The sequence below is a fragment of the Sycon ciliatum genome, chromosome 13, assembly GCF_964019385.1.
Source record: "Sycon ciliatum chromosome 13, ocSycCili1.1, whole genome shotgun sequence".
NCBI lineage: Eukaryota > Metazoa > Porifera > Calcarea > Leucosolenida > Sycettidae > Sycon > Sycon ciliatum.
In genome coordinates, this window is record NC_088655.1 from 22,040,327 (window position 1) to 22,052,826 (window position 12,500).

The 12,500-nt window shown below is 49.6% G+C and overlaps 1 protein-coding gene across 1 annotated transcript in view; it reads left to right on the plus strand.

Moving 5' to 3' along the window:
• LOC135830101 (uncharacterized) overlaps window positions 1-12,500 on the plus strand; it is a gene marked incomplete in the record, with an annotated part of 94,132 nt that overhangs the window by 72,561 nt on the left and 9,071 nt on the right. The window contains 4 exon segments of the mRNA XM_065342490.1: window positions 5,695-5,880; window positions 7,156-7,224; window positions 8,787-8,852; window positions 11,078-11,260. Of these exon segments, the coding sequence (XP_065198562.1) occupies window positions 5,695-5,880; window positions 7,156-7,224; window positions 8,787-8,852; window positions 11,078-11,260 (504 nt within the window).

Genomic DNA, 12,500 nt, shown 5'->3' on the forward strand with positions numbered 1-12,500 from the left:
CAAAAGAGTAGTAATATTTCCACTGAAACTCGCCCAAAGGGTGCCCGGTAGACCGAAGTGCCCGTAACTTCGGGGTTCGAATAACCGAGGCATGTCTGTATTTCCTTTTCTAAGTCTGAATTTTTGTTAAAGTACTGCACGCCAGCATTTGTGGAGGAATCCGCCCCAACCGCTTTGGATCGACGGTTTCGTCTGCCATCTTCCGGCGTGTTTGGCGTTCGGTGTTTCAGTCAACTCGTCACTCAGTTCACACCAGCCAACACGGTTCAATCCAACAATGGGATTAATCAATACATGCAATGAGAATAAATACAAGGAAAACGGTTCGGGATAATAAATTAGGACACTAAGGATCTGGCCGCCATTCTCGGGCTCTCTCTCTCGATCTCCTCGATCCTGCGCCAGGATCCGTCAATATCTACACTCACTACAACAAGTATCACCTGAGATCTACGTCACTGGTAGACTGCATGGTACTACCCAGCGCTAGGGATAGGGCATGCCAAGTATGTGGCGAATGCGTACAGAAGGAACACAGTGCAGGTAGGTCTAGGATGCTTCTAGCATATCAGCAGATTACTGAAAGCGCATCAATGACAGAGACAAAACATACATTACAACAAGAGTCATGCAACTATCAGCCATAGTTCAGTGGGACTACCACATTTCCTCCCTTCTTAGAAAAGACCAGCGGTCTACTGATAACGACTTGGCTTTCGAGTCGTACGCTGCGGACGGCCAGCAGCTGGCGGAACAGTACTAGGTGTTGCGGCCGTTGGACTGCCGGGAGCTGATGGAACTGTGGAATCTAGCGGAGTAGCTGTTGCTACTACCTCCGTCGGATCCACTTGCAGACGGTCAAGATGACGGCGGAAAGTCACTCCCTCTTCGGTCGTAATGACTGCATCATGTGGTGTTGCTGTGACGATGGTAGCTTTGTCAGTTGAGCCAGAGGGTTGCTTGACAAACACTGCTTGTCCAGGCACCAAAGTGCGGGGTTTTGCTTGGTGAGCTGCGTCGAAAGTCACCTTGGATGCTGCCTTGTGCTGAGCATCGCGTTCATGCACGTTCACTTCCTCGTCTATCTCGTCGTCATCTTCGGCAGTAGCCATGTTATCTACTGGCTGAAGCTGCCTGAGTGGAGTACGATAACCTCCTCGTAGTAGGAGATCTCCCGGCGGTTTGCCGGTAGTGGTGTTGATAGCTGATCGAACAGCTTTGAGCGCCACACGAAGGGCGTCGTCTGCTCGTGGCATGCCGGATTTCCGCATATGTTGCTTCAATGTCCGGTGGAGACGCTCAACAGGGTTCTGACGTGGTGTGTAAGGCAAAGTGCGTTCGTGGCTGATGCCCCACGATTCAAGCTGGTTGCGGAACTCGTCGCTGCAGAACTGTGCACCGTTGTCGGAGATGACGTGCCGTGGCATGCCGAACAGCGTGAAGATCTGCTCCAGCGCCTTGATGATGTCCCTGGTCTTCTCAGCTGGTAAGCGGACAACTGCTGGATACCGACTGTACAAGTCCAGAAGGCTGAAGAAGGCGCTTTGCTGGTAATAAAACACATCAATAGCGACGGTGTGCCAGGCATGTGGAGGTAGGTCGCGTGGTTTCAGCGGTACTGGTCGTATAGCAGCTTCTGTCGCACATGGTGAACAGCTGGCTAGGAAATGTCGAGTTGCCGTGTTCCAACCGGGCCACCACACAGTCTCCTTGAGTTGAGCCAGTGTCCTGTCTCGACCAAGGTGTCCCTCGTGAGCCAGGTTCAGTACGTGTTGAGCTGCCGATGCTGGAATCACCACTCTTTCCCCTCTCAGAATGAGAAAGTCCGACGAGTTCGGAAAGGGCCACACACTGAGTTCCGGACTAAGGGCTTGGTACGGTGCGAGCTCTGTCGCCGACGGCCATTTACCCGATCGCAGCGCATCTCGCACTGAGCACAGAGTGGAGTCACGCGCTGTTTCTCTGGCAATCAACTGGCGATGTGCTGAAACACCGTCTGCCACGGTGACAGCATGGACGAGAAGGAAACTCGGGTCAGCATCCTCAGCCGGCAGCCTGGACAATGCGTCAGCAATGTGATTCAACTTGCCGGGGCGATATTGCACGGTTAGGGTCAAGTCTTGCACTTTCAACACCAGGCGCTGTACTCGGAGACTAGCTGAGGCTAGCTTGTACGACGGCATAAATACGTGAACCAGTGGCTTGTGGTCAGTGATAATGGTCACAGGCATGCCGGTGATGAAGCTGCGGAAACGATTAGAGCCCCACGCGACCGCCAGTGCCTCTCGCTCGATGGTTGCATAGCGTGACTCTGCATCTGACAACTTTCTGCCTGCGTAATAGACAGGTCGCCACTCTTGACCATCTGTTTGCGACTGCTGTAGGAGTACTGCTCCAAGGCCATGGCCAGACGCGTCAACTTCGATGCGGGTCGGCAGCGTTGGGTCAAATAGCGCCAGAATAGGTGCACTAGTAATCAGACTGCGTATCTTCTCAGCTGCGGTGTGGCAAGCCGACGTCCAATTCCACTCGCCAGACAATAGTGCTGTCATCGGAGCGACAACCGAGGCAATGTTAGGAATAAACTTTGCCACGTAGGTTGCTAAGCCCAGAAATGCTCGGAGTTCGGCCACATTGGTGGGATCCGACATCTGACTGAGTGACTCAACCTTCGATGGACCTGGCGAAATGCCCTTCGCCGAGACGTGATGTCCCAGAAACTCCAGCTCTGAGACCTGGAAGACGCACTTCTTGTCATTCAGGGTGACATTGTACTCCTTGAGAGCCGTCAGGACTGCTGCCTTGCGTCCATCATGCTCTTCCAATGATGGAGCATAAATCAGAATGTCGTCTAGGTAGATGACTACCCCTTCACATCCTGCCAGAATTTGCTCCATCTTACGTTGAAATAATTCAGGGCCGCTGGACACGCCGAACGGTAGACTACAGAAACGGAAGTACCCCAAGGGTGAGGCGACCACGAAGGCATGGCGACATTCAGGTGAGATCTCGAGCTGAGAATACCCGGACTTCAGGTCAAGCTTCGAGAACATCTGTGCGCCCGACAGTTGAGATAGAAGCTCATCAGCTGTTGGGAGTTGCACACCCGGTCGCCTTACCGCTGCGTTGACTTGTCGTAAATCTACGCACCAGCGCATGGTTTTGTCGGGTTTCGGTGTGGCTACCAGTGGCGAAACAAAGTCCTGAGCCGTTACTTCCTCCACCATCTCGACCACTCCTTGTTCTAGCCATGCATGTAGTTGTTGGCGTAGCGAGGTGAGCAGTGCCGGTGCTACCCGTCGAGATGACTGTTGAGACGGAGGGTGATCCGGATCGAGACCGATTGTAATCGGGCCGCGCATAGCAGGGAGTGACGCTAGGCCCTCGGCACAGGCTGGGATTTCAACTGCTGAAATCGGCAATGCCAGAAGACCTAAACGGATGGAGGCCTGCTCTCCCAGTAATGCTGGCACAGTGCATTGTGCGTCATCGACTACAAAGATAGTCTCAGTCGTTTCGCGGCCCTGATAGCTCAGGTTACCCTCAAACACGCCCACAGCTGTTATGCGTTGCGTCCCCACTGGCTGGAGTGGGCATGGCGGCGGTAACAGGACGTACCCCGATGGGAGTAATGACTTAGGGATGATGGAAACCATGCTGGCAGAGTCCACTCTTAGCGACAAGGTGTGTCGGCAGTCCAATGTTCCCTGCCTCAGAGGTAGAGTGAAACCGGTCTTCCCTGCCTGTACCCCGAATGTTTCATAGGCCTCTGGTGGCTGGGCGGACTGTACGGCTGGTGATGCTCCACCAGTTCGGAGTGACGAAACGGCTGGTGCTGATCGGTTGTGTTGCCTGGATGACGTGCTCTGCGACTGGGTCTGGGCACTGCGGTCCACTCGACCAGATCCGGCACGGCACACCGATGCAAAATGTCCCTTACGCCCACACTGGGCACAGAACATACGCGCTGCTGGGCAGTTCGGCTTGCCTGGAGCGTGCGTCTCTCCACAATATCCACAGCCTGATGCTGGCAATGGTGCATGTCCAGGTTGACGCGTAGCTGCATAGCTGACCTCTGGCACTGGTGCTTCTTTGGCACCCTCTTCAGCTAATACCACTGCCCGCGCCTTGGCTGCGGCGGAGCTCAAGTCCTGCGCATCGTGCTCCAAGACACTCTTTCGGGCACTGGCAGAGCTGAGCCCCCGTGCAAACAGGTGGACTCCCACAACTCCCAGTAGTTCCTCGGCAGTACGAGTGCTGGTCAGGTTGCAAACCCTCATGTCTTTTTGCACCCGCAGCCGAAAGGCCTGTACAGTCTCCCCAGGACGTTGCTCGACTGCAAACAATTTCGCCAAACGGGACGCTGCGCTCTGTTTCGAGCCGAAATATTCTTGGAACAATTTGATAAGATCGTTGTAGGGATTAGTTGCAGTAGTTGGCACTGTCGGGTAGCTCTGCCATAAGTAGTGACTTGCTGGCTCGCCTAAATTGGCAGCTGCTGCCAAATACTGCTTCGCCTGATCCTTCACTTCGTGGAGTGCAAAGCCAATCTCCAACTGACTACGCCAAGTAAGGAAATGATCGTTTCCCAGCTCGTGGTCCAGGTCAAGGCGGACGCCGACTTTTACTTTTTCTGCCATTTCCCACGTGCGTGGTGAAAACTACAAACTTCAACGAGTGACTTACTAAGAAAAGAATCCTGTTCACTGCGCCAATGTTTCAGTCAACTCGTCACTCAGTTCACACCAGCCAACACGGTTCAATCCAACAATGGGATTAATCAATACATGCAATAAGAATAAATACAAGGAAAACGGTTCGGGATAATAAATTAGGACACTAAGGATCTGGAAGCCATTCTCGGGCTCTCTCTCTCGATCTCCTCGATCCTGCGCCAGGATCCGTCAATATCTACACTCACTACAACAAGTATCACCTGAGACCTACGTCACTGGTAGACTGCATGGTACTACCCAGCGCTAGGGATAGGGCATGCCAAGTATGTGGCGAATGCGTACAGAAGGAACACAGTGCAGGTAGGTCTAGGATGCTTCTAGCATATCAGCAGATTACTGAAAGCGCATCAATGACAGAGACAAAACATACATTACAACAAGAGTCATGCAACTATCAGCCATAGTTCAGTGGGACTACCACATTCGGCAACACTGTTGTTACAGGCATTGCGTCTGTTGCCTTGTAACTGAGATCGCTTGTTTCTGTTTCGCAGGGTCAAGGGCCGTGAAAGGGGACTCGTATGTCCAAAAGCTTTTTAAATTCTAGCCCTACTCATACTTTTAATGCTTAAGCTTGCATGTATGTGTGTGTGTTTGTGTGTATGTGTGTTCGCGTGTGTATGTGTACCTGTGTGTCTGGGTGTGTCGGTGTGCCTGAAAATGCGCGTGTATGTGTGCATGATTGTACCGGTCTCTCTCTCTCTCTCGCACACACACTCTCTCTCTCAATCTCTCTCTCACTCTCTCTCTCTCTCTCTCTCTCTCTCTCTCACACTCTCTCTCTCACTCACTCTCACTCTCACTCTCTCTCTCTCTCTCTCTCTCTCTCTCTCTCTCTCTCACTCTCTCTCTCTCTCTCTCTCTCTCTCTCTCTCTCTCTCTCTCTCTCTCTCTCTCTCTCTCTCTCTCTCTCTCTCTCTCTCTCTCTCCTTCCCTTTCCCTCTCTTTCTACTCGCAGCCAAACCCCCTCTATGAAGAGGTTGGCACCCCAGGCAGTAGTGCGGCCGGCTCCGCAGTGGGCTCCGCACATCTGCACATGTACAGCCGTTTAGCATCACCACTAGGCTTGAGTGGCATCGCAGGTGCCAGTGAAGAGAGAATTGACAGTCAACTTTCAACAGGTGCTAGGCGTAACGCTTTGCAGGTACGTTCCAACAGACATTGTAGGAGACTTCACTCCTCAAGTCCAATAACAGTTTCTTTACTGCGATTCAAATCGATCTATATGCCACCATATTTTTCAGGCCTGACCAACCCTCCCCCCGCCCCCATCGTCAGGGTAGTAAACGATAAAGACCCAGTGGATAGGTACTCATCGAACTTAAGTCGTGGCGACTTAAATCCTTCACCCGATGCTAGGATGCAGCACCGATTCTTGCAGTCTCTATCTTTGTATTGTACATGCGCATGCTGGTCTGTTTTGCAATGTGAGTGCAGCGAGCTTGGGGTCGGATTTCAGTTACGAGTACCACCACTGCACAATACAGGGATTACATTGGAGCGGTTTTAAAAGCTACTGCGAAAACTCCTTTTACGGATGATCATCATTGTCTGTTCGGTTGATGATGTAAAACCCCCAAAAAAGCCCAGCACAAAATGACCTAGTTCGTGCACGTGGCACCCCACACGGCCACCTGGCGTTGACTGTGTACGAGTATTGAACAGTACATTCCTGATCCATGGTTGTGTTGGGTGTTGAACAGTGCATTGCTGATCTATGGTTGTGTAGGGTGTTGAACAGTGCATTGCTGATCCCAACATACTCATATGCATTTCTTCTACATTCCCCATTTGGTAATACCCTATGGCCTTATACGATACTGTATCAACCCCTACACTATGGCCTATAAGATACCGTATCAACCCATACACTATGCCTTGTACGATACCGTATCAACCCCTACACTATGGCCTTATACGATACTGTATCAACCCATGCACTATGCCTTATACGATACCGTATCAACCCATACACTATGGCCTTATACGATACCGTATCAACCCATACACTATGGCCTTATACGATACTGTATCAACCCATGCACTATGCCTTATACGATACTGTATCAACCCATACACTATGATCTCAGACGATACCGTATCAACCCATAAATGGGTTTAGCTAGTTGTTCTCTCGGACACGGAACTGTCACTCACACTCTCATTCATTCATGCATCCCCTCACTGTCATGCTGCATTGGGGGGGGGGGGGGGGGGGGCGACCATGTATGCGTATGTGTGTGTGTGTGTGTGTGTGTGTGTGTGCGCACGCGCGAGAGAGTGTATGCATGTGTGTGTGTGCGTGTGTGTTCATGTTCGGGTGTGCGTGTGTATGTGTGTGTTTGCATGCCTGCATGAATGCATTATGTGTGTGTTTGTGTGTTCCTGTGTTCCTAACCATTTCCACACAATGCAAAAGCAGACAAAACAACAGAGCGCGCAACATCATGGTTCACATTGTCCTTTCGGCAACCTGGACGATATGACGGTAAGGGATGCCGCTATAACTCATCTTTCCCGCTTTCTTTGGAAAACTGATATCCGAACTATCTAAGATTACACGAAGTTGATTGTTCCAACTAGGAACACACGCTTCTTGCCAAACTTGACACTTGACTGATTCACGACTGCCATCCGGAGCACACGAGGAACACATCGCACCTTCCACGCGGCAAACCTGCAAGAAAGCGCCACTCGCTGCTCAATACACAGGATAGTGAGATCGTCGAAGTCGCAACTTCTAAGTTCGTATCTGTAAGACTGCTTTGGCTCAACGCGAGCGCATCTTGGGTTCTCTTAGACTCACAGACTCAAACTGTAACTTATCATTAGACAACGTAAAGCAAAACCAATGAAAACAGAAACGACACGAGGAGACAAGCTCCAGGAAAAAGGGCTAGAAAACCGTATGTCGTACGTGAAGACCATGGGAACGTCGTAGGCGTACCATGGCGCAAAAGGTAAGTAAAATACTTTAGAAGACACGATAGAAAGAAGAAAGAAGACTGTATAATCAATTGCTTGTATGCTTGTATGTATGCTTGGTGCGAACCATTAGTTTGTGACAATACTCTTATTCATGCAATCTCTAACAAGCATGCAATATCTAACAAGCATGCACTATCTGACAAGCATGCAATATTCCACAGTATCTAAGAATACATTTCTTGTAAGGGCATGGTCGGATATCTAAGGCTTGACTTCTCCTTTCTTTGGTTCCTTCTAGATTTCCCCTAAGGTTTGTTCAGCCAAATTTGCTGAATCATTTAGTCAAGCACTGGGACATTTTAGTCTCTCCAAGTGGCAGCTATTTATAATTTTGACCCCATTGGAACTGCGTTTGTTTTTGTGCACCTAGTGGAGTAAAGTAGAAGGGATTTTTCCGGAGTAAAACCGCACTTTTTAGAAGCTCATAATTTACCCCCCCCCCCCAAAAAAAAGGTCGGTGCGGCTTATACTACGTTAGTCAAATGAATGGTGATAAACCGGGTAGATATCTGTATTTCGTGAAACACTTCTGGGTGCGGCTTATACTCCAGTGCGGTTTTTTCTCCGTAGATTACGGTAATTCTCACGCTCTGTGCAGACATGGAGCTGGTCAACACCTTGTGTGACTCGTGAAGCTAATCATTTGAAACTGCTGAGCGCTTGGGAGGCATCCTGCAACAGTTTTGGCAAGACATCAGAACACAATATTATTACTTGAAGTCTAATTTTGGATCCTGGTGACAGCACCATAACTGGTACATCCCTTGCGGGGTCCGTTGCCCGCCGTGATTACTCATAGCGTTGCGTGCATTTGTGTGTGTGTGTGTGTGTGTGTGTGTGCGTGCGTGCGTGTGTGTGTCTGTGTGTGTCTGTGTGTGTCTGTGTGTGTGTCTGTGTGTGTGTGTTTGTGTGTGTGTGTTTGTGTGTGTGTGTGTGTGTGTCTGTGTGTGTGTGTGTGTGTGTGTGTGTTTGTGTGTGTGTTTGTGTGCATGCGTGTGTGCGTACGTGTGTTCGTAATATGTTTGCGCCGACATTGTGTTTGTCTTCACGATGCCAACACAGCCCAATCCCATTTACTGGCGAAACTTCGCTCCACGGTATACCCTGGAGAGCGGAGATGACATGAAGGTAAGTCGGGATAGGAGGACTGTAGTCTCTTTGTCACTGGGTAATTTGTCTATTTGCTTTTCTAACAGTTCTACAATTGTTGCCAATGTGTAGGGTATACTCTCATTTCAGAAATTTTCGGTGCTCAATATTTTTGGTGTGAGGGCAAGAGGCCAGGTTAGGTGAACAGACATTTTCGGTACAGAGAAGCAGTTCCCTATTGGATTATATGTGTTGGTGTTTGTTCAGTGTATTGAAATTTTACGTATGAAACAGATGCACCGAAAGTACCGAAAATAGAAGCACACCGAAAATTTGTGAATATATACAGTAGTTTTGATACGCAGTGCGTTTTTACGTCTTTGCAGACATGTACACACCTACGGCATTATTATACATCTTCAATGTTCCTAAGTACCAAAGATATTGCCGTTTTTACCTGTTATGTTCGGCCTGCAAGCCACGCAGCAGTCCATTGAGGGACAAGACAAGGACGGATTATATTTACAACGAGCATGCGCATATAGATGAGAGAGAGACAGAGGCAGAGACAGAGAGAGACAGAGAGACAGTACGGAAAGAGAGAGAGAGAGAGAGAGAGAGAGAGAGAGAGAGAGAGAGAGAGAGAGAGAGAGAGAGAGAGAGAGAGAGAGAGAGAGAGAGAGAGAGAGAGAGAGAGAGAGAGAGAGAGAGAGAGAGAGAGAGAGAGGCGGATGGAGGGAGGGAGAGGGAGAGGGAGAGGGAGAGGGAGAGAAAGAGAGAGCGAGATAGAAAGACAGACAGACACACAGACAGACAGACATACACACACACACACACATACACATACACATACACACACACACACAGACAGGCAGACAGGCAGACAGGTAGACAGACAGACACACAGACACACAGACACACAGACAGTACGGCGAGAGACAATGCGGCGACAAGCACTATACACGACATTGCCTACATTGGATATTCAAAACGGTTTCTATGGTATTTCTACAGGCAGAAGTCGGTGTGTGGAGCATGTTTGAAAGAAGCAGGACCTTCGATTTACATCACATTCGATTTATAAACATGTCTGCAATGTATAGTATTATGTATTGTTGGGTATGAAGTAGGACGGGTATTTTGTATTTTATTATATTTAAAAGGATTTCCCAAAGGCTTTGGGCCTGTCGAGGGGATCTCCTGCAAGAAGAATGAAATGACAACTTTATGTAGAGGGAGCAGTTAATCGAGGATAGGCTAAGGAAATAGATCGAGGCATACAAAATCTGGTAATTAAAGATTTGGGATACAGTCAAGTCATACTCTCCAAGACAACGAACGGACAACGGGAACAGGTTAGGTGGGAACGGCATTTATTATAGAGACGGAGAGACTGAGACCAAGACGAATGGAACGACTACACTGTGGAAGACAGAGACAAGAGAGAGAGAGAGATCAAGTGAGGGCGGCAAGATAAAGGGCCTGGGTAGCTATGGCAAATATGGGCGCGCAAGTAGCTACCCAGGCCAACGGAACAAAAGGTGACGAAAGGAGACAAAAGGTGAGTACGACGTAGTATGGGGTGCACGCAGGCCAGTTTGGAGAAGGTTGTACGGGAGGAGGTATGACCGTGTGTGTATGCATGTGTGTGTGTGTGTGTGTGTGTGTGTGTGTGTGTGTGTGTGTGTGTGTGTGTATGCCGGTGTGTGTGTGTGTGTGTGTGTGCGCGCGCGCGCGCGTGTGCTTGTGTGTATGTGTGTGTGTGTGTGTGTAATCAATGGTGCTAGTGAAGCTTATATCAGATCCACTCTGATTTAGCCACCCACACTAGTACCAAGTATTACTTTCACTGGGGGCAGGGGTACCTGCAGTTGGATCCCGGGACGGATACCCTGATGCCGTCAATCCTTTTTCTGCACCTTGTCCTCACCCACTTACTGAGGTGTGGTGAGCCCGTAAGTGGGATCATTTCAAGTCCACCCTAGTTTGGGGATTTCAGGGGGTGTCGGCCGCTGGGTGGTTCAATGGCCAATTGAGTCATCTTTCCAAGATTCCTTTTGAGTCTCTCTCCCCTCTCCCGGGGAGACCCACGTGACCAGTTTTGGCAGTGAGCAAGTACAAGTACAAGTACAAGTGTGTGTGTGTGTGTGTGTGTGTGTGTGTGTGTGTGTGTGTGTGTGTGCGTGCGTGCGGGTGCGTGTGTCTCATGTGTGTATGCACACGTGTGCGCTGTTGTACTGTTTTGCTGTTGTTATCGTTGTCAGGTAAACCCACAATATGAGAATGTTGAATGGCCAAACCAGTCAGCTCCTCGCACTCCCAGCAGCCTGAAGGACCGTGATACGTACAGCGGTGTACACACGCTATGTCCGCATAGCACAGCCAGTGCCGGCAAGCGGAGATTTGACGATGCAGCTCCAGGGAGAGCTGGGTGCACAACTCCGCGGGTAGGTGCTCCTCGCAGGAATTCAGTGCAACTCGTAATACATGTCACACAGAGGCAGTACGCTTAGGTTCTGCGAAAGTGCTCAATACCTGATTCAGGCAGAGCAGCATACAGAAAGTGCTCAATACCTGATTCAGGCAGAGCGGCATACACAAAGTGCTCAATACCTGATTCAGGCAGAGCGGCATACACAAAGGCACACAATGAAAACCTTGGGCAACTTCCGTTTTTGCTGGTAATAGTGATACATACTCTTGCTCAGTACCCGATGCTGTAGACAGCAAGCTGTTTCGGCCATAAAGGCCTCATCAGTACAGCTACGAGCTAAGTAGGCCGAGCTACTGTACCGGGCCAGCCATGGTGCAAAGGAGGCACCACAGACAGTAAAAGATAGCTCGTCGCTCTAGCGCCAGAGTGCTCAAACTACGAAAAGTAGCGGGCATTGCGCGATGCAGCAGCACTAGAGCAGCCTACTGAGAGCTCTGCACATGCTCTAGTAAGACATACCGTATATTCTCTATTATAAGCACAGGTCTCCATTACTAGCACAGTCTCTAATACTAGCACACTGTGAGCACCTTTCGAAACTTTATAAGCACAGTCTCTATTATTAGCACGATCTTGGTGGAAATCAATGCTGCATGCATGATATAAATATAAGCACGGCGCTTATATTAGAGAATATACGGTAGTCGTGCTTAGTCACGTCTTCTGATAAGGCGAAAGCGAGAATTTCCAGATTACCTGGAGTGCTCAACTCCACAATGATGGAGCAATACCACAACGGCAGAACCTGGGTTTTTAGCCAGATGATGTACCGATTATCAGCCGTCCGAGGGTTTCCTTCGCTTTGCTATGTGCATGCAACACGGCGTTGCAACAATGACCTAGCCGATTTAATCTGTTCCCTTCTGCCTTTGTACTCTGAAAGACATACTTTTTCTTAGCACAGCAGTCAGACCTTGCTTACCCGGTCCTCTTTTATCCGGATCTCTCGCCATCCGGAAGAAAATCGTTCGTTTCCGATTTACAGCATGTGTCATGCATACATACAGTATGTGTGTTCGATTATCCGGATATTTTTTTTGGAAAACGGATGTGTGCGGTTAATTAAGCGAGGTCTGACTGAACGCACATTGTCAGGAGCGTGCGTGTCATCATCCATAATTATTGAAATACAGTGCTGGCACCTGAAATCCAACCCCTGAGCGGTGTGCTCACATCGCAAAGACCCAACACGG